The sequence below is a fragment of the Cherax quadricarinatus genome, chromosome 28 (assembly GCF_038502225.1).
Source record: "Cherax quadricarinatus isolate ZL_2023a chromosome 28, ASM3850222v1, whole genome shotgun sequence".
Classification (NCBI taxonomy): domain Eukaryota; kingdom Metazoa; phylum Arthropoda; class Malacostraca; order Decapoda; family Parastacidae; genus Cherax; species Cherax quadricarinatus.
The window spans coordinates 28,372,007-28,393,359 of NC_091319.1; the positions used below are offsets into that span (position 1 = coordinate 28,372,007).

The following is a 21,353-nucleotide window of genomic DNA, read 5'->3' on the forward strand; positions in this document are numbered from 1 at the left end:
ATCAGGAAGCTATCAACACAACCAGCACTGATGCTATGCTCAAACAGGAGCTAGCATGGAAACATCACTTTCTCATCTATGACAAGGGGCAGATACGACATAATGAGCAGAAGTAACATAATGAAGGATATATGTGGTAGTACTATGGGTTCGATGCAGCACCTGGACAGCAAGACAATTTATAATAGTCTCTCTCAGACTAATAATGCCTCCCTGCCTAATGGAAAGTGGGAGGACAGCCCTTATCCTCCCCTCCCCCACGCACACGCACCGACCATGCAGTGGGGTACTCAGAGGGAATCACTCCATAGTAATTATGCAAATCAAGAAATGAGTGCTCAAGCAGGGAGGTAAATTGTTTCTTCTGCCAAGTCGGCATTCACACATGTTTACTCTAACACAGTTATACATTATATGCCTATGAAATTGTTATAAGTGAATTAGTTGTATAAACAGAGCACTCTTGTTATTGTTCCCACCTGACAGGCAATGACACAGAGTACCTATATTAACCATAACTGACACGTTAAAAAGACTCACATAAATTATTAAACATGTACGTTACAGTGAACACAGTGTGGGAGGCGGCAGAGGGAGAGGTAGTAGCGAGTTCGTGGTAATGAAATACAGAGGAAGGCAGAGGAATAGCAAATTAGAGATGGTAAAGGAGGGTGAAAACTATAAGAGTTTGAGAGTAGATTAAATAGAAATGCCAGAAAGGATCAGGTAATTACACACATAAATAAAGTAACGAGGGCGAGCTCTGAATGTCTGTCCTACCTCTCACTCTGTTCATAATCATTAAATATCTGAGAAAAGACATTCATGGACAGTTCAGGACATTTATTAAATGTCTTTAACTGTAAATAAGTGTCTTTTTCCACATCTTGTCTGTATCACCATACCATTTCCTCATTAAATATCTGTTATATAGGTTTTTAAATCAGTATGAGATGGAGTTCATATCCGCTGTGGCATTGCTTAATTAATTCGACTTAGCCATTCATAAGATAACGAGAAAAATTTTGGTATGTCTGTGGCTCATTTGGTCATGTAATTTCCGAACGTTCGCTCTTGTTCTTGCTGATGCCACGGTCAAGAGCTGTCAATCTTTGTCTGCCTTTTTCTATTCCCTAGAGAATTTTGTATATAGTTCTAGTTAGTCATTCTTCCAGTGAGAGACAACATTTGTCTGTGTGTAGTAATAGTAGTTACTGGTAGTCAAAGGCACTTGTCGATAAACACTTGGTCTGTTGTACTCGCCTATGTGGTTACAGGTGTCTGTGCGAGTGTGTGTGTATGATTGTATGTACGTACGTGTGTGTGTGTGTGTGTGTGTGTGTGTGTGTGTGTGTGTGTGTGTGTGTGTGTGTGTGTGTGTGCGCGCGCGTGTGTCTGTGTTTTAGTCATTAAGTGAATGTGTAAGGTTTTGTGCGTACTCGCCTATTTGTGCTCACCTACTGGTGGTTGGAGAGTCACAGATCCTGACCCCTCCTTTTCTCTAACTGACACTAGGTCCACTCTCTCCCGGCTCCAAGAGCCTTATCGTACCTCTTCTTAAAGCTATGCAAAGATCCTGCCTCCACTACTTCACTCTCCAGATTGTTAAACTTCCTGACAGCAGTACGGTTGAAGAAGTACTTCCTAACATCCTTATGCACCCGTGCTGCCGTGTCCCATCTCTAAAACATTCTGGCCCTGTCCACTTTGTCAATCCTCTCAGTATTTTATACGTGGTTATCATATCCCCCAATTCCCCCTGTCCGCCAGTTTCGTCAGGTTGAGTTCCCTGAAGCCTGTATATGAGTACTCGCCTATTTGTACTCACCTATTTGTGGTTGCAGGGGTCGATACATAGCTCCTGGCCTCGCCTCTTCACTGATCGCTACTAGATCCTCTCTCTCTTCCTGCTCCAGGAGCTTTATCATACCTCGTCTTGTATATATGTTGGTAGAATTTCCGACAATATGTAAAGTAAAAGGACACAAGTGCAACTGATGTGGCATTTTACTGAGGCAACGTTTCGCTCTACCATATTGTATTACTATTACTACTATTACTACCACTAGTATTACACCTCACTCTGAGCCTAAATATACCCTCTGTGTCCATGTATTGTTGCACACACAGTTCGTATCACGTTGTACAGCACATTCAGGAAGACTCGTATTACGACAATCCATTGACACACTCTCAGTTCACGGAGTTCACTGCCTTATCACAAGATAGGCACATGGCTTCTGCCGAAAAGAAGAGGCCACGATGCTCCATGAACGCGACGGAGGACTCAGATTTGGAAATGTGGGGCGAAATTCTAGCGAAGAAGTTGCGAGAGGAAGAGGAAGATCCTGCTCACATTATAGCAGATCTGACAGTCCCAACCATGGAGCCAGCGACAATAGAAACAGGTGCGGAAATAAACACCGCACCCCCCGAAAACCAAGAGGGATGGAACACTGTGGACAAGAAGAAGAAGCACCGTCCGTCCAAGGAGCAGGCAAACCAGCTCAACCGACCTGGCAAATTCAAGGTGAAGTCTTATGGGGACCACAGAACCCACTATGGGGTTGTTTCATACCTGGAATCACGACACAACCTGAAGTTCAAGATATGGTTCAACTTCAGGGGAGAACCAATATTGACTCCTCTCAACAAGGAAATGTATACCACCTTGAAGAGAGTCATGGAGACAGATCGCTCATTCACCCTGGAGGAACTGGACTCTCGGCAGAAGATCACCAAGGGTGTAGTGATGCGATACCCGCTGATGATGCCCATCGAGGCAGTAGCAGCTCACCCCAGTGTGGTGTCAGCTCAACGTCTCAAGGCAAAGACGGCAGGCAATGCACCAACCCGACAGGTCCTCATTCAGCATGTAGGACCACTGCCATCCCAGCTGGACCTCGGTTCTTGGGGCAGGTACGATGTCAGGACCTTCACAGCAGAACCAGTTCGCTGTTTCAAGTGTCAGCGTTATGGACACCTGGGTGCACTCTGTCTGAACAGAGTAATCTGCGGTGTCTGCAGCCAGCACCACCCTACCGAGGAATGCATCACCAAGCTGAAAAATGCATCGCCACCCACTCCACAATGCCCGAACTGCAGGAAGAAACACCATGCCTGGAATCCTCGATGCCCCGAGAGGCTCGCCAGAATTCAAGAAGTCTGGAAGACGCCAAAAACTCGGCAACAGGCTACGACGGATCATCAAACGATGGGTGCAGAGAACCCTGCCATACCGCAGATCTCTCAGCAGCTAAACCAAGTCAATGCCCAGGAATTCCCAACCCTAGAAGCCTCAACCAGGCGTCAAGGTCAAGAAACTCCTGCACCCCTACCTCAACGAAGAAACAGAAACAAGAGGAACAGGAGGCGTCAACAGGGTGCATCGGGTCAATGCGATCAGCAGGCTGCACTAAACGAGCCCCCACCGGCCATAGCACGACACCGCAGGCACTCCTTACCCGGCACAGGCGCTTTGCAGACTCAACTGGCACCTCACCAGCAGATCCCGGCTACTCAACCTGGTATACAGCAACAGACCACGGTGCATACAATAAAGAAATCCAACCCTCAGCAGTCCCTACAGGCCACAGCAGCCCAGATAATATCCACTGTTTCGAACCCATCTCCAAAGCAGGCCCTCACCAGGGAGGATCTCGTAGCACTCATCAAGGTGTTCACGGATCTTATTTGCAACACAATCAACTCCACGGAACAACAGAGTGCATTCCGGCAGATGGTCAGTACTCTCCTGAGAGTGTGCTTTCTGACCGAAGAGGAGACAGTGGATGCCATGAATTTGCAGGTTCTCAGAGCGGGCAGGACTCAGTCTCCAGCTCAGGAAACAACAGCGATGGAATAACCTCGGTACCAAATCACACCCTCAAGGTCCTACAATGGAACATTCAGGGCCTGAGGGGCAAACAGCACCTCTTGCTGGAGGCAGTAATTCGGGATCGGGTTGACATCGTCTTGCTACAAGAAACTCTGACTGTCCCGACTATGTGCCCAAGACTAACCGGTTTTGCTGGGTATTTTCGGCACATGGACCCGGGCATTCACTGCAGAGGCACAGCTGTATTTGTATCCAATACAATACCTCACGAGGTTATAGCCAACCCTGTGGACTGTGGGGAGGATGTCGAGGTACAGGCCATCCTTGTGCACATACCTGGGGCGCCCATTACCATCTATAACATCTACAAGAACCCAAGACACACCCTCGACATTGCAGAGCTCCTCGCACTAGCACGCACTGAGTGTATTATTGTGGGTGGAGATTTCAACGCACATCACCCTATTCTGCACTCTCACTCAGCAACCAATGCTGCTGGCAGACATATAGCAATGCTCCTACACGATATTCCAGAGGTAAAGTTGCTAAACAATGGAGACCCTATGCACCTGTTGGGTGGCTGCCTCGACCTTACCTTCGGGTCAAGACAACTCGCAGCAGGAGCCACATGGGAAACTCATCCTCACCTTGTCAGTGACCACTTTGCAGTGATCACCACCTTGAACATCAACAGGCCTCCCACAGTTGTGCTGCCTCCTAGATGGGACGTAAAGAGGGCCAACTGGAAGGTGTTCCAGGATTATCTTCATAACTGGTGGTCCACATACTCTCTATCTGAAGACTGTGATACGGCTGAACAGGAGCTAATCACTGTTCTCATCCAGGCAGCAGAGTCGCAATTCCAAAGAAGTCCGCAGGACGCACTCACAAAAGAGACTGGTGGTTCTACAACGACGAGGTGCGGGAGCAGAACCACCGCATCAACTCTTTTAGGAAGCTATACAGGCGTAACCCTACGGCAGAGAACAGGAATACTCTGAGAGCCATTGTGCAGCATGCCCGCAGAATCTCTCTCAGAGTAAAAACTGAGAAATGGCTGGAGTGGTGCTCAACATTCGGGCATCACACCACCTTATCTGAGATATGGGGCAAGCTCAACATAGCAACTGGCAAGAGCAAGCCGAGGCCACCAGCACACCCGAACCCATCCCAGGAAGCAGAGAAACTAGAGGAGCTTTTCACTTCCAGGGGAGCCTCCACTCAGCTCCAACAGGACATCCGGAATATACAGACGGATCTTCTGCCACAGCACCAGCTAACGATACAAGCTGCATGTGAGTCGGAAGATGTGACTGATGTAGACCTCACGGACTTGGAACTCCGAAGTGCCATTAAGAACACAGGTGACACTGCCCCAGGCATCGATGGTGTGACGTACTCCATGATTGCACGGGCTGGGCAGAGTGGATGGGAAGCCATACTAGACGTCATTAACAAGTCGTGGAGGGCCAGGACACTCCCAGCAGCTTGGAAGAAAGCTACAATCGTACCAATTCCAAAGCCCAAGGACCCAGGCAGTATGAGACCCATATCGCTGACCAGCTGCTTAGCCAAGACTGCTGAGAGGATGGTGTTAAACCGCCTCCTATGGAAACTTGGACCCTCTCATCATCACATATTTGGCTTCACCAAAGGAGTGGGAACAGCAGAGTGCATAGCCACTCTACTAAGCCAGATTGCTGATAGCAACAAAAAACCTAGTATCGTCGTTTACCTTGACCTTGAGAAGGCATTTGAGCTAGCCAGCCCCACAGCAATTCTGGCAATACTAGCTCGGAAGGGAATCAAAGGACGCCTCCTGGCCTGGATAGAGTCCTACCTTAGGGGCAGGCAGGCCTGTGTCAGCTTTCAGGGACACTACTCTTCCTATAAAACCCTGGAAAACGGTACGCCACAAGGAGGTGTGCTCAGTCCTACCCTGTTTAACATCCTTATGCAGGAACTTGTGAGCCTTCCCTTTCATAGTGGTACACAGCTCCTCAGCTATGCTGATGATCTTGTACTAGTAGTGAATGGAAAAGGCAATTTAGAACGACAGGCTCAGAGAGCTTTGGACCTAATTACGTAGTCTTGCAAGGAACTAGGCCTCAAGATCTCGGCCGAGAAATCTCTTGCAATGATGTTCAAGGGACCAGATCCTATGAATAGATTACGCATTCAGGATATAGAACTTGAGTGGACAGGCTCCTACCTGTACTTGGGAATCTACATTGATAAAATGCTGACCTTTCAGAAACAGGCCGAGTATGTCAGGTCACGTGCTCTACTCAGACTCAACGCCATGAGAGCCATGACGAGGCACCGTGCAGGGGCAAGCAAAGATGTACTTCGCTTGTACTATATACAAGCTATACGCTCGCTCATTGACTATGGTGCACCGGCTTTAGCTCATCTCTTCCCGCAGAGCAGGCAAAGGGTGGAGGTCGTACAAAACCAGGCGATAAGAACTATGCTTGGTGCCCCCATCTGGACCAACACAGTATGTCTCAGATCTGAGGCCCGGCTTTCTTCCTTGGCTGACAGAGTAAGATACATAAACGCCTGCAAAGTGGCCACGATTCTGCACCGGCAGCAAGGTATCCCACTAAGGAGACGGATATAAACAACCATGTCACAAGATCCCACACTCTTCACGGACTACTCCTGGATTCGTTCGTTTTGTGCTGCTGGGCGGAAGCTGCTGCCTGTACAGCTGCTCTGTGAGAAGAGTTGTGACCTTCCTGTTGCTGGGTACCATCCACCACCTCCCTGGCGCCCAGATCCAGCCGATGTTTTCATCATGCAGCTACCCATCTCTAAGTGTCTCTGCAGTCAAGACACCCTCAGCAATCATGCTGAGACAAGCATGGCACTGGCAGAGGGAGGCACATGTGCAGTGTATTTCACAGATGGTTCTGTCGACCCTGACAGGAAGAGAGCAGCAGCTGGACTGTACCACAATGGTCACACACAAGGCTGGCGACTCCCTGACCACTGCACGATCCTTCAAGCTGAGCTGGTGGCGATTCAGCAGGCATTGTCACATGCTTTACGACATCGACTCCGACCTGTCATACATGTTGATTCCACCTCTGCAATCAATGCCCTCTCCCATCCTCAACCACAGGATAATGTTCACCTCATCACATCGATCCTGAGCATAATGACAGCCTTAGAAGTTCAGGGTAATAGATCGACATTGAACTGGATCCCCAGCCATGCTGGCATCCGGGGAAATGAGGCGGCAGATGATGCAGCCAAGGCAGCAACAGACTATCCACATGTTGGGATTACTGTCCCAATCAGCCTACGACAGACCAAACTGGTGGCTGCCAGAGCCACGAAACTTATGGGGGAGGTCTTAGGTGATACCCCATCTCAACAGTGGTACCGAGCAGCGACTCAGGGAGAACCCCCTCCATATGATTGAAGGTGGTCCAGAGCGCAGTGTACCGCCATCCATCGGCTTCGTTTGGGCTTTCCCACAGCCAAGATGATGGTAGACAAGGCTGAGGAGGAGATGTGCCAGTACTGTCAGCACGTTGTCCAGCGGCCCCTAACACACTATCTTCTAGAGTGCGAAGCTACTGAGACACTCCGCAGGCAACTAGGGGTGATGTTCCCTCCCGAAGAGGACCCAGAGATGACTGCGGCCACACTAGTGTACCATGGGGTCAACGAACCAGACAAGCTGTTACCTGTAATAATGACATATCCTCCTCCTCGCTAGTGTCCATAGGTACATATGGTGTCGCTTATGAGATGCACCAGTTGAACTGACCAGAGGGGCGCTTGAGCGGCATGCGTCGCATCATTGTTGAAACCTTTCTCCATCGGGAGCCAGAGACGGGTCATCACAAGATTGGGACCCGTGCCAGGACTATGGTCTTGGCGAACATTATACATACATACATACATGTATTGTTGTATTTCTCCCTCGGGAGCCAGAGGCGGGTCATCGTAAGATTGAGACCCGTGCCAGGACTACGGTCTTGGCGAACATTATATATACATGTATTGTTGTACCTAAGACATGCGTATCAAGGAGACTCCACTTTCTGTCCATCCTATCATTTCCTCAGAGTATTAGTGTCACTTTGGTAAATCTGTCTTATGACGTAAGATTAAGCCCCCTTTCCCCTAAACTCTCCACATGGTTCATACCCCAAGCTCTGAGCCTAGTTTTCCTGCAAACCTTTGCACTTTTTCCAGCTTCTTTATGCACTTTTTTTAGTTGCGGGATCCATAATGGCGCTGCATACTCAAAGATCTTGATTCGCTGGTAGTCTCCCGGCCCTGGTCTTTTCCAGGTGGTGACCCGGCCTTAGCTCCCTGTCTTGGCAGTGTCTCAGACCTATGTCTGTCATGGGAGAAGGTAAAAGTACCTCCTCATCTTCTGGGACCAACTGTTCCCAGGACTTTCCCCATTCCCCGCGCTCATGAGGCTCGTAGGGAGAAACTAGGCCTCTGGTCTGGCATCTTCCCTGCCCCAGGGAGACTCGTGGGAATGAGTCTAGTGAGATGCAGTTGGTAGAAAGCTCTGGCTCGGGCACCTTCCCCGTCCTAGGAGGGCGCGTGGGAGTGGTATCTCTCGATATACTCAAAGATGAGCCTGACATATGCTGTGTATGAGGTCGTGAATACTTCCTTGATGATATTCCTGAAATCTACAAGAAAATTCGTCAGTGTCAAGCTTCCTGCAGTGATATGCTTGATGTGTGCCTCAGGTGACATACTTGCAACACGGCTCATCCCGAGGTCCAGGGAGAATTGCAGCCTTTGTCCGCCGACCCTCAACACTTTTCTGGAAACCTTTGTCCTCCGATATTCATAACATTACATTTCCTAGTGTTAAATTCCAGTTACCACTCGTCAGACCAGTCAAGCAAATTATCCAGAAAAATTACCTGGGTGGGCTAAATTGGGATGTCCTGACTATATATATAATATATAAGTTCTGATTCAAGGAACTGGGAATCACAAATGCAGAGAGCACGGAGAAACTGTTCTTATTTCTCTCTTTCTCCGTGCTCCCCGCATTTGTGAAACTCAGTTCCTTGAATCAGAAATTTCCACTCTTCGTAATTCATTTTTCCGTCTTGGCTACCCTTCCCATTTCATAGACTCTGCCTTCTCACGTGCTAAACGTAATTTCTTCTCTCCCAAACTCTCTACTCCTGGGAACTCTCCTGTTCTCTGCCTTCCCTATATTTCCGGTCTTTCTAATCTCAACAACTGTCTCCGTTCCTTAGACTTCAAACTTACTTTTCGCCAGACTAACACTCTTCGCACCAATCTAGTTCATACCTCTCCTCCCTCTATATATGCTCCTGGTGTCTACTCTATTTCTTGTTTCTCTTGTCCTCTTCAGTACTTTGGGGAAACTGGCCGATCTCTTTCTGACAGACTCGGGGAGCATAAAAGTAGTGTTAGGCTTGCTGACACCAACAGAGTTCTTTTCTGTCACGTCAGAGATCACAGTCATCCTATTGACTGGTCTTGTGCTATAACTGTCGACCCTACGTCTAACTTTCACAGTCGCTGTCTAGTTGAATCCTCCTTTACATACAACTTTCCTTGTACGAATCTTAGTCCTGGGTATTTTTCTGTTGATGCCTTCCTTTCCCATTACACTGTAAATTACTCCAAACTTCAGAACACCAATGACTTAACCTGATTCTTTTTCCCCTTTTTCCTCTTCCCCTTTTTCCTCTTCCCCTTTTTCCTCTTCCCCTTTCCTCTTTCTCCTTGGATTTGCTTTCTTCTGCGTAGTGGTAGAGATAGTAGTAAGAATAGTGGAGACATTCAAAGACTAAGAAAGAGGAGCACTGCAAGGGAGCTAGAGACCCACAAAGGGTAGGAACAAGAACAAGGGGAAAAAAATAATAATGGTTTTGTCCATTATTATTTTTTCCCCTTCTGTGTTCTTGTTCTTACCCTTTATGGGTCTCTAGCTCCCTTGCAGTGCTCCTCTTTCTTAGTCTTTGAATGTCTCCACTATTCTTACTACTATCTCTACCACTACCTCTTTCCTTCTTTTTCTACTCTCTTGTCCCGTCCCTGTCTGCTGGCCTGTATATACTCCCTCCTCACCTTTTTGTTAGCGTGACTTTGTAAATGGGCCAAGTTGGACCGAAACGTCGTCGTAAGCTCCTCTCTCCTATGTGCGGGTTATTTGTATACCGTGGTATTAACCGACAAGTTGGTTTAGTAAAACACTTAAGTAAACATTCGGACATTTATTAAAAAAAGTTTGTCCTGAGACCTTGATCACTTCTAACATACAGAGGTTAAAATATAGTATATATAGGCGGAGAGTGAGGTGTGAGTGACGCATGTCGCTCACATCTCACTCTCCGCCTATGTATATTGTCTTTTAACCTCTGTATGTTAGAAGTGATCAAGGTCTCAGGACTGAAACGTTTTTCTAATAAATATGTCGTAGTGTTTGCTTACGTATTTCTTTAAACCAATTAAATATACGTTAATAAGAACACCAACGTTACCGAATATTGAAAAAACAAAACTTAAATTGTTTATTCAATGCCTGCAAACCCATTTTTAGTCAAATATATACACTTATAAAATTAGTATATTCCCATGAGCATGGCTCCTAACCAAAACTTAAAACTGAGAAATTTAAATATGTATTGAAAACGGAGGGTTGGCAACCCTGGCTGTGGGCGGAGCTAAGTGAGAATTCTAACCTCAATTGTTGACCAGCCAGTTGACCTGAGACTATCGTCAAGTGCGTTTCAATTCTTTGTGTGCGTGTTTTTTTTTCCTTTTGTAGATAAATAGGAACGGAAAAACGCTGCAGCAGTCCTGTGGACCATACAAGGCATGTCCTTCACAAAACCAACCATTTGTCCGATCTTTTACCGAATCTACCCAAGAATTAGCTTCAATGCTCCAGGTACTAATCAAACCCAGTTTTTCCCCACTCATATATCTGTCTAATCTCTTTGTAAAGCTATCCAAGGTTTTAGTTTTTATTACCCTACTTGATAGATTGCTCGACGCATTTTGATGAATTAATTTGAGTTTTCCCTGCCGTTCGATAACATCATTAATGAGTTGAGCAAGTTGTGTGAAGTTGATTATAAGTTGAGTTTGAAGGGATATATTACGCTCAAAGTTAGGGAATGGCTGTGGGAAATCCATTTTCTCCCCTATTAAGTAATCTGTTCATGGAGTTTTTGAGACTAAGCTTTTGAAAGATATCCTGCCCTGTGAAGCTAAGTGGTTCACATTCTTAGATGTTCTGATCGACCGGGGTGATAGAATGTTTGTTTACAGTTACAGTTTACAGTATATTCGAAGTGTATAAGTGGAAGATAGGTATTATTAAAGGGAATATTAATAAGGTCTTGATGTCTCTCCAAGAGAGAACCCGCAGTAATGGATTTAAATTAGATAAGTTTAGATTTAGAAAGGACATAGGAAAGTATTGGTTTGGAAATAGGGTAGTTGATGAGTGGAACAGTCTACCTAGTTGGGTTATCGAGGCTGGGACTTTGGGTAGTTTCAAATTTAGGTTGGATAAGTACACGAGTGGGAGGGGTTGAATTTGAGTGGGACTTTCACATCAGAGCTTATTTCTTGGGTGGCATTGAAAATTGGGTTGGGCAAATGTTTTGTTAGTGGGATGAATTGTAAAGGACCTGCCTAGTATGGGCCAACAGGCCTCCTGCAGTGTTCCTCCTTTCTTATGTTCTTATGTTAAGACCACTAATGTTTGCTGTTACATTCATTATTATTCAAACAATGAATCAAGGGTAAAAATGAGCGCATTTATCATGTTTTTAAGAGATTAGCAAGTGTGCAGCCCGGAGTTTCATGAGGAAATTTGGAAAATCTTTGGTATTACTTAAAAACTATAGTACCCTTAGGAACTTACAGAAATGGCAGCAAGGCAAACTTATCATAGGACTGAACCTAGGATAATACCTCAGGTTAAGAATGTGTTGGTTCTTCCATGCATTGAGAATATCTGTCCTGACGAATTTTCCAATAAGATTCAACATACTAGTAGTTTTTAAGAGTCCATGGGTGGTGAAAAATATTTTTTTCAAGAATTCTCCCCAACACTGAGTTGGTAGTATACATATCATTGGTTGTAATGACTGCAACTTATCTTAGGTGGGTCAGTCAGGCAAACCTCTGGATGTTAGGTTAACACAACACACACACTCAATATCAACAGCTCAGGATTCAAATGCGATTTTCAACCACAACCGGGCGTGCAATAACCCTGCAAAATGGGTGGAAGCCAGAGTGCTGATTCCTTGTTCCTCTTGGCTGCTAAGAAATATTTCAGAGTCGGTGATTATGAAACATGATAAACATTCACAATATTAGCATTGGATTATTAAAACTTGACTCTTAAAAATGAGCCCATTGCCAGATTCCTATATGAGCTCATAGACGATGTGGCCTTACAGTTGGTGCCTCGGATGGAATATAATACAGAATTACCGCCCAATACTTCCTATTAGAGGCCAGGGTTAGCCTAGATGGTAGAGCATCAGACTGTCAATTTATAGACAGTGGTTTGATCCCCTTGTACACCCTTCGGTATATTCATATATATATATATATATATATATATATAAATACCAAGCGCTTTCGTGATTTTTCACATGTCCTTGATAATATGAGAAATCACAAAAGCATTATATATATATATATATATATATATATATATATATATATATATATATATATATATATATATATATATATATATATATATATGTCGTGCCGAATAGGTAGAAGTGATCAATTAGCAAGAACTCGTTTAAAATTAAGTCTTTTCTAGAATTTTCTCTTGTACGTTTAAAGATATATTTTTTTTCTTAAATGTTAATGAAAAAATTAATAGTTTTGTACCAAAAGAACCTTAGAAATGGAAATATAAACACACATGCAGTATAATGTGATCCTTTATTGACTACGTTTCGCCCACACAGTGGGCTTTTTCAAGTCACAAACAGATCTACCTGGGGTGTATGCATGTATAATGTTCGCCAAGACCGTAGTCCTGGCACGGGTCTCAATCTTGCGATGACCGGTCTCTGGCTCCCGAGGGAGAAAGGTTTCTACAATGATGCGACATATGCTGTTCAAGCACTCTTCTGGTCAGTTCAGCTGGTGCATCTCATAAGCGACAACACCGTATGTACTCCTAACTATGGACACTAGCGAGGAGGAGGATATGTCGTTATCACAGGTAACAGCTTGTCTGGTTCGTTGACTCCATGGTACACTAGTGTGGCCGCAGTTATCTCTGGCTCCTCTTCGGGAGGGAATATCACTCCTAGTTGCCTGCGGAGCGTCTCAATAACTTCGCACTCCAGAAGATAGTGTGTTAGGGGCCGCTGGACAACGTGCTGACAGTACTGGCACATCTCCTCAGCCTTGTCTACCATCATCTTGGCTGTGGGAAAGCCCAAACGAAGCCGATGGATGGCGGTACACTGCGCTCTGGACCAGCTTCTATCATATGGAGGGGGTTCTCCCTGAGTCGCTGCTCGGTACCACTGTTGAGATGGGGTATCACCTAAGACCTCCCCCATAAGTTTCATGGCTCTGGCAGCCACCAGTTTGGTCTGTCGTAGGCTGATCGGGACAGTAATCCCAACATGTGGATAGTCTGTTGCTGCCTTGGCTGCATCATCTGCCGCCTCATTTCCCCGGATGCCAGCATGGCTGGGGATCCAGTTCAATGTCGATCTGTTACCCTGAACTTCTAAGGCTGTCATTATGCTCAGGATCGATGTGATGAGGTGAACATTGTCCTGTGGTTGAGGATGGGAGAGGGCATTGATTGCAGACGTGGAATCAACATGTATGACAGGTCGGAGTCGATGTCGTAGGGCATGTGACAATGCCTGCTGAATCGCCACCAGCTCAGCTTGAAGGATCGTGCAGTGGTCAGGGAGTCGCCAGCCTTGTGTGTGACCATTGTGGTACAGTCCAGCTGCTGCTGCTCTTCCTGTCAGGGTCGACAGAACCATCTGTGAAATACACTGCACATGTGCCTCCCTCTGCCAGTGCCATGCTTGTCTCAGCATGATTGCTGAGAGTGTCTTGACTGCAGAGACGCTTAGAGATGGGTAGCTGCATGATGCAAACATCAGCTGGATCTGGGCGCCATGGAGGTGGTGGATGGTACCCAGCAACAGGAAGGTCACAACTCTTCTCAAGGAATAGTTGTATAGGCAGCAGCTTCCGCCCAGCAGCACAAAACGAACGGATCCAGGAGTAGTCTGTGAAGAGTGTGGGATCTTGTGCCATGGTTGTCAATATCTGTCTCCTTAGTGGGGTACCTTGCTGCCTGTGCAGAATCGTGGCCACTTTGCAGGCGTTTATGTATCTTACTCTGTCAGCCAAGGAAGAAAGCCGGGCCTCAGATCTGAGACATACTGTGTTGGTCCAGATGGGGGCCCCAAGCATAGTTCTTATCGCCTGATTTTGTACGACCTCCACTCTTTGCCTGCTCTGCGGGAAGAGATGAGCTAACGCCGGTGCACCGTAGTCAATGAGCGAGCGTATAGCTTGTATATAGTACAAGCGAAGTACATCTTTGCTTGCCCCTGCACGGTGCATCGTCATGGCTCTCATGGCGTTGAGTCTGAGTAGAGCACGTGACCTGACATACTCGGCCTGTTAATGAAAGGTCAGCTTTTTATCAATGTAGATTCCCAAGTACAGGTAGGAGCCTGTCCACTCAAGTTCTATATCCTGAATACGTAATCTATTCATAGGATCTGGTCCCTTGAACATCATTGCAAGAGATTTCTCGGCCGAGATCTTGAGGCCTAGTTCCTTGCAAGACTGCATAATTAGGTCCAAAGCTCTCTGAGCCTGTCGTTCTAAATTGCCTTTCCCATTCACTACGAGTGCAAGATCATCAGCATAGCTGAGGAGCTGTGTACCACTATGAAAGGGAAGGCTCACCAGTTCCTGCATAAGGATGTTAAACAGGGTAGGACTGAGCACACCTCCTTGTGGCGTACCGTTTTCCAGGGATTTAAAGGAAGAGTAGTGTCCCTGAAAGCTGACACAGGCCTGCCTGCCCCTAAGGTAGGACTCTATCCAGGCCAGGAGGCGTCCTTTGATTCCCTTCCGAGCTAGTATTGCCAGAATTGCTATGGGGCTGGCTAGCTCAAATGCCTTTTCAAGGTCTAGGTAGACGACAATACTAAGTTTTTTGTTACTGTCAGCAATCTGGCTTAGTAGAGTGGTTATGCACTCTGCTGTACCCACTCCTTTGGTGAAGCCAAATATGTGATGATGAGAGGGTCCAAGTTTCCATAGGAGGCGGTTTAAAACCATCCTCTCAGCAGTCTTGGCTAAGCAGCTGGTCAGCGATATGGGTCTCATACTGCCTGGGTCCTTGGGCTTTGGAATTGGTACGATTGTAGCTTTCTTCCAAGCTGCTGGGAGTGTCCTGACCCTCCACGACTTGTTAATGACGTCTAGTGTGGCCCCCCCCCCCATCCACTCTGCCCAGCCCGTGCAATCATGGAGTATGTAACACCATCGATGCCCGGGGCAGTGTCACCTGTGTTCTTAATGGCACGTCGGAGTTCCAAGTCCGTGAGGTCTTCATCAGTCACATCTTCCGACTCACATGCAGCTTGTATCGTTAGCTGGCGCTGTGGCAGAAGATCCGTCTGTATATTCCGGATGTCCTTTGGGAGCTGAGTGGATGCTTCCCTGGAAGTGAAAAGCTCCACTAGTTTCTCAGCTTCCTGGGATGGGTTCGGGTGTGCTGGCGGCCTCGGCTTGCTCTTGCCAGTTGCTATGTTGAGCTTGCCCCATATCTCAGATAAGGTGGTGTGATGCCCGAATGTTGAGCACCACTCCAGCCATTTCTCAGTTTTTACTCTGAGAGAGACTCTGCGGGCATGCTGCACAATGGCTCTGAGTATTCCTGTTCTCTGCCGTAGGGTTACGCCTGTATAGCTTCCTAAAAGAGTTGATGCGGTGGTTCTGCTCCCGCACCTCGTCGTTGTAGAACCACCAGTCTTTTTTGTGAGTGCGTCCTGCGGACTTCTTTGGAATTGCGCACTCTGCTGCCTGGATGAGAACAGTGATTAGCTCCTGTTCAGCCGTATCACAGTCTTCAGATAGAGAGTATGTGGACCACCAGTCATGAAGATAATCCTGGAACACCTTCCAGTTGGCCCTCTTTACGTCCCATCTAGGAGGTAGCACAACTGTGGGAGGCCTGTTGATGTTGAAGGTGGTGATCACTGCAAAGTGGTCACTGACAAGGTGAGGATGGGTTTCCCATGCGGCTCCTGCTGCGAGTTGTCTTGACCCGAAGGTAAGGTCGAAGCAGCCCCCCAACAGGTGTGTGGGGTCTCCATTGTTTAGCAACTTTACCTCTGGAATATCGTGTAGGAGCATTGCTATATGTCTGCCAGCAGCATTGGTTGCTGAGTGAGAGTGCAGCATTGGGTGATGTGCGTTGAAATCTCCACCCACAATAATACACTCAGTGCGTGCTAGTGCGAGGAGCTCTGCAATGTCGAGGGTGTGTCTTGGGTTCTTGTAGATGTTATAGATGGTAATGGGCGCCCCAGGTATGTGCACAAGGATGACCTGTACCTCGACATCCTCCCCACAGTCCACAGGGTTGGCTATAACCTCGTGAGGTATTGTATTGGATACAAATACAGCTGTGCCTCTGCAGTGAACGCCCGGGTCCGTGTGCCGAAAATACCCAGCAAAACCGGGTAGTCTTGGGCACATAGTCGGGACAGTCAGAGTTTCTTGTAGCAAGACGATATCAATCCGATCCCGAATTACTGCCTCCAGCAAGAGGTGCTGTTTGCCCCTCAGGCCCTGAATGTTCCACTGTAGGACCTTGAGGGTGTGATTTGGTACCGAGGTTATTCCATTGATGTTGTTTCCTGAGCTGGAGACTGAGTCCTGCCCGCTCTGAGAACCTGCAAATTCATGGCATCCACTGTCTCCTCTTCGGTCAGAAAGCACACTCTCAGGAGCGTACTGACCATCTGCCGGAATGCGCTCTGTTGTTCCGTGGAGTTGATTGTGTTGCAAATAAGATCTGTGAACACCTTGATGAGTGCTACGAGATCCTCCCTGGTGAGGGCCTGCTTTGGAGATGGGTTCGAAACAGTGGATATTATCTGGGTTGTTGGGGTCTGTAGGGACTGCTGAGTGTTGGATTTCTTCATTGTATGCACCGTGGTCTTTTGCTGTATACCAGGTTGGGTAGCCGGGATCTGCTGGTGAGGTTCCAGTTGAGTCTGCAAAGCGCCTGTGCCGGGTAAGGAGTGCCTGCGTTGTCGTGCTATGGCCGGTGGGGGCTCGTTTAGTGCCGCCTGCTGATCGCATTGACCAGATGCACCCTGTTGACGCCTCCTGTTCCTCTTGTTTCACCGTTGAGGTAGGGGTGCAGGAGGTTCTTGACCTTGACGCCTGGTTGAGGCTTCTAGGGTTGGGAATTCCTGGGCATTGACTTGGGTTAGCTGCTGAGAGATCTGCTGTATGGCAGGGTTCTCTGCACCCGTCGTTTGCTGAGAGTGATGATCCGTCGTAGCCGGATCATCACTCCAGGCTGAGGGACTGATTACCTCATACTCCTCCTCTCCTTACGCCTTCTTCTTTGTATTGGACTGATGAAGCCACTGTGTGGCGAAACGTTTCCTGAATAAAGATTCCCATATGCTGCATAAGTGTCTCAATCTTCAACTTGTCGGTTTTTCAAACCATTCATCACAGATCTGTTTGTGACTTGGGAAAAGCCCACTGTGTGGGCGAAACGTAGTCAATAAAGGATCACATTATACTGCATATGTGTTGATATTTCCATTGTGTCGGTATTTTATATCATTTATTTCCATCAGAACCTTAGAAAGCTTACCTAACCTTATTATAGCAAGCGCAATTTAATTTAGTCTAATGCAACTACATATGTGTTAGATAAGTTTACGATAATTTAATAATAAACAAAAACAATTAAATATATATTTTTCGTTAGGTTCAGAATGATTTCTGTGAAATTATTGCATATACAAATTTCCGTTTGCCTTATTCGGCAAGAAGAGCGTTACTATTTAATCCAAAATCGCAAGTTTTACCTATTCGGCACGAGACACAGACAGACAGACAGACAGACACAGACAGACACAGACAGACAGACACACAGACAGACAGACAGACACACAGACAGACAGACAGACAGACAGACAGACAGACAGACAGACACACAGACACACAGACACACAGACACACAGACACACAGACACACAGACACACAGACACACACACACACACACATTTATTTGTGTGTGTGTATATATATATGTATGTGTATGTATGTATATATATATATATATATATATATATATATAATATATATATATATATATTATTTATTTATTTATTTATTATGTGCGTGCGTGCGTTCAAAACATGTACACTTCTTCATTAAGAGGATGTTTCATTTCTAATTACAGTCTATGTGGTACTTGGACACTACTATGAATTCCTCGGCCTAATGACCATCATGGAGGACAAGGGACTCTTCGAGAATGGTAAGATGATTCTGTATTACTTAGACATTTGTAATTGACTTATTTTTTCCATAATTTTGACATATTCTTAGTTTCTTTGCTTGCCTTTACCCTTCATCATATTTGGTTTCAGTATATTCTGCTCCTGAAACTGCTGATGTTGAAGGCCCAGTGTTTAGGATGATGGGTATTCCTTCATCTGCAACCAATTTATCAGTTTTCATTCTCGCTCTACTCTTAATGCGCTAACAAATCAAGTGTGACTGTCGTGTGGTGAACACTGTAGTGCCTTCTATTTTGTGGGGTGTTCCTTTTCCAGTAAACTCCACAGTGATTCGTGATTACCCCCCCCCCCCACACACACACAAAAAAATGGCGAGATTCTGCTCAAATTACTTAGAGAATCGATGTCTCTAATGTCCTCGGCTAATCATGCCGAGGACATTGAGAAAGCATTGCTGGTAGCAGTGCGTTCTCAAACTTAACAAGACGTGGAGTTAGATACTGTCTTCCTTTCTAGATCGTTGATATCATTAACTGGTGACTGCTCGTTGACAGACCTATCTGCCTCTTGTGCTGAATTTTACTCAGAGTATAACTTCTCATTGATAATATATCTGCCCAATTTTGAAAGCATAGCACATTCCACCCATTTCTGTAGCTGTATCAACCATGTGTGCGTGAAGTTAGTCAAGAGTGAATAACTCTGATTCACAATCATTCTCAAGCCATCTACTTAGAGTAATGCCTCAAAAGTCATTTCATTCTGTATTTGTCTTCCAGCAGAGTCTGACATATGTAAGATACACTTCAATGCCTGATTGCAACAAAGAGTTTGCTGCCGTCAAATCAAACCATTTCTAAAGGAGAGCCTGAAACTTATTTTCCCACGAGTGAGCCTGAAAATAGCATTGCTTCACATGACATCTGTTTGAGTGCCTGGAGGCTAGAATTGTTACAAATCCACAAAATATGAAAAAAAAATTTAGCTAAATGTTACATCATTTGAAGATCCAGTCGCTTTTTACATGAATATTATTGGTATCTACCACCTCTTGATTAGCCATGTATTTCTTTCGGTATATTGTACGTAAGAGAGCCTGTACCAGTTGGTGAGGTTAGAACATCATCTCAGCGGTAACTGTGCAGTTTACTGTCTATGACTTTGAATATAAGGAGCGTATCCTATTTCTGCCAAAATTACAATTTTTTTTTGCTTCGAAAAGTTTTTAGGCAAATAAGTTTTCATCAGATAAGACATGTACATTAACACCAGCACTACTCTGATAGTTGTTCTTCAGAGTGTTCGTTCATGTTGTTGCCAAAATTTAGTTCACGCACGCCACACGTTCACGCACGCCACACGTTCACGCACGCCACACGTTCACGCACGCCACACGTTCACGCACGCCACACGTTCACGCACGCCACACGTTCACGCACGCCACACGTTCACGCACGCCACACGTTCACGCACGCCACACGTTCACGCACGCCACACGTTCACGCACGCCACACGTTCACGCGCGCCACACGTTCACGCGCGCCACACGTTCACGCGCGCCACACGTTCACGCGCGCCACACGTTCACGCGCGCCACACGTTCACGCGCGCCACACGTTCACGCGCGCCACACGTTCACGCGCGCCACACGTTCACGCGCGCCACACATTCACACATGCCACACACATTCACACATGCCACACACATTCACACATGCCACACACATTCACACATGCCACACACATTCACACATGCCACACACATTCACACACGCCACACACATTCACACACGCCACACACATTCACACACGCCACACACATTCACACACGCCACACACATTCACACACATTCACACACGCCACACACATTCACACACGCCACACACATTCACACACGCCACACACATTCACACACGCCACACACATTCACACACGCCACACATTCACACACGCCACACATTCACACACGCCACACATTCACACACGCCACACATTCACACACGCCACACATTCACACACGCGCCACATTCACACACGCCACACATTCACACACGCCACACATTTCAAAATGAAATAACATGTAATTTATTTATTAAGCTGTTTCGTATAAAAGATAAATCGTGCATGTTTTGGTTAGTATTTTAGCGACACTTGAAGCCACTGCAGTGGTTATTTATCAGTGTGACTAAACAGGACTCACGAAATCGTAATGAGACTCTCTGATCGCGGGTTCTATCCCCGCCCGTCGTATGGTTTGTGACTAAACATTATTATCAGTCAAGTTCTCGTGTAATTACCCCTAAATCACTTGACCATAAATGAAACCGCATAGCTAGGAAAGGTACACATTTTAAATATTTGTATAAAAAAGTACAAAATGAATTGAAGATCTTAAATACACGTTTCAGGTCACATTTTCGCACGTAATGACTTAAAAATCATTTCCATGGGATTTTTTTTTCAGGTACGACCTTAATTTTTGGCCCCCCTACCGGTCAATATGTGGTTAAATGTGCAGTAAATATTCCTCTACCCTCAGTGACTACCAGTATCGCTGTGGTTTTATAATTACTGACATGCCTGTATAAATCTCTGATATTTTTAAGATTTTTTCCTTAAGATTTTAATGGAATTTCAACTGATGTTGGTTATTTTACATTGATGTAGTATTCATTTGTTAATGGGTTTTATTCATGCTGTTAGTTATTAACTGTATCTTTTGTGTTTATTTCTTACTGTGAGATCGCTGTATGAGCTACACGGTCAAAATTTGATCAACGATGTTATGCTTGGTGCAGCTTCACATGCCGAAGTTTGGTTTCGTTTTACTTGAAGTTGTGTTTTATTGTATTTCTGCAAAAACGAGTTGTTGTGGCAATTTACGTCAACATTGTCCGGGTAAAAGGAAAATTAGAGGATTTAGAAAACATATTATGCTCACTTAATATTCTTAATC

At 45.9% G+C, this 21,353-nt stretch overlaps 1 protein-coding gene across 1 annotated transcript in view; it reads left to right on the plus strand.

The window, feature by feature from the left end:
• LOC128693163 (guanylate cyclase 32E) overlaps nucleotides 1-18,642 on the plus strand; it is a 150,712-nt gene extending 132,070 nt beyond the window's left edge. Inside the window, exons 4-5 of the mRNA XM_070089545.1 lie at nucleotides 18,337-18,414; nucleotides 18,527-18,642. Coding sequence (XP_069945646.1) covers nucleotides 18,337-18,414; nucleotides 18,527-18,642 — 194 coding nt within the window. The remainder of the gene's footprint in view (nucleotides 1-18,336; nucleotides 18,415-18,526) is intronic.
• Nucleotides 18,643-21,353: the final 2,711 nt, after the last annotated feature.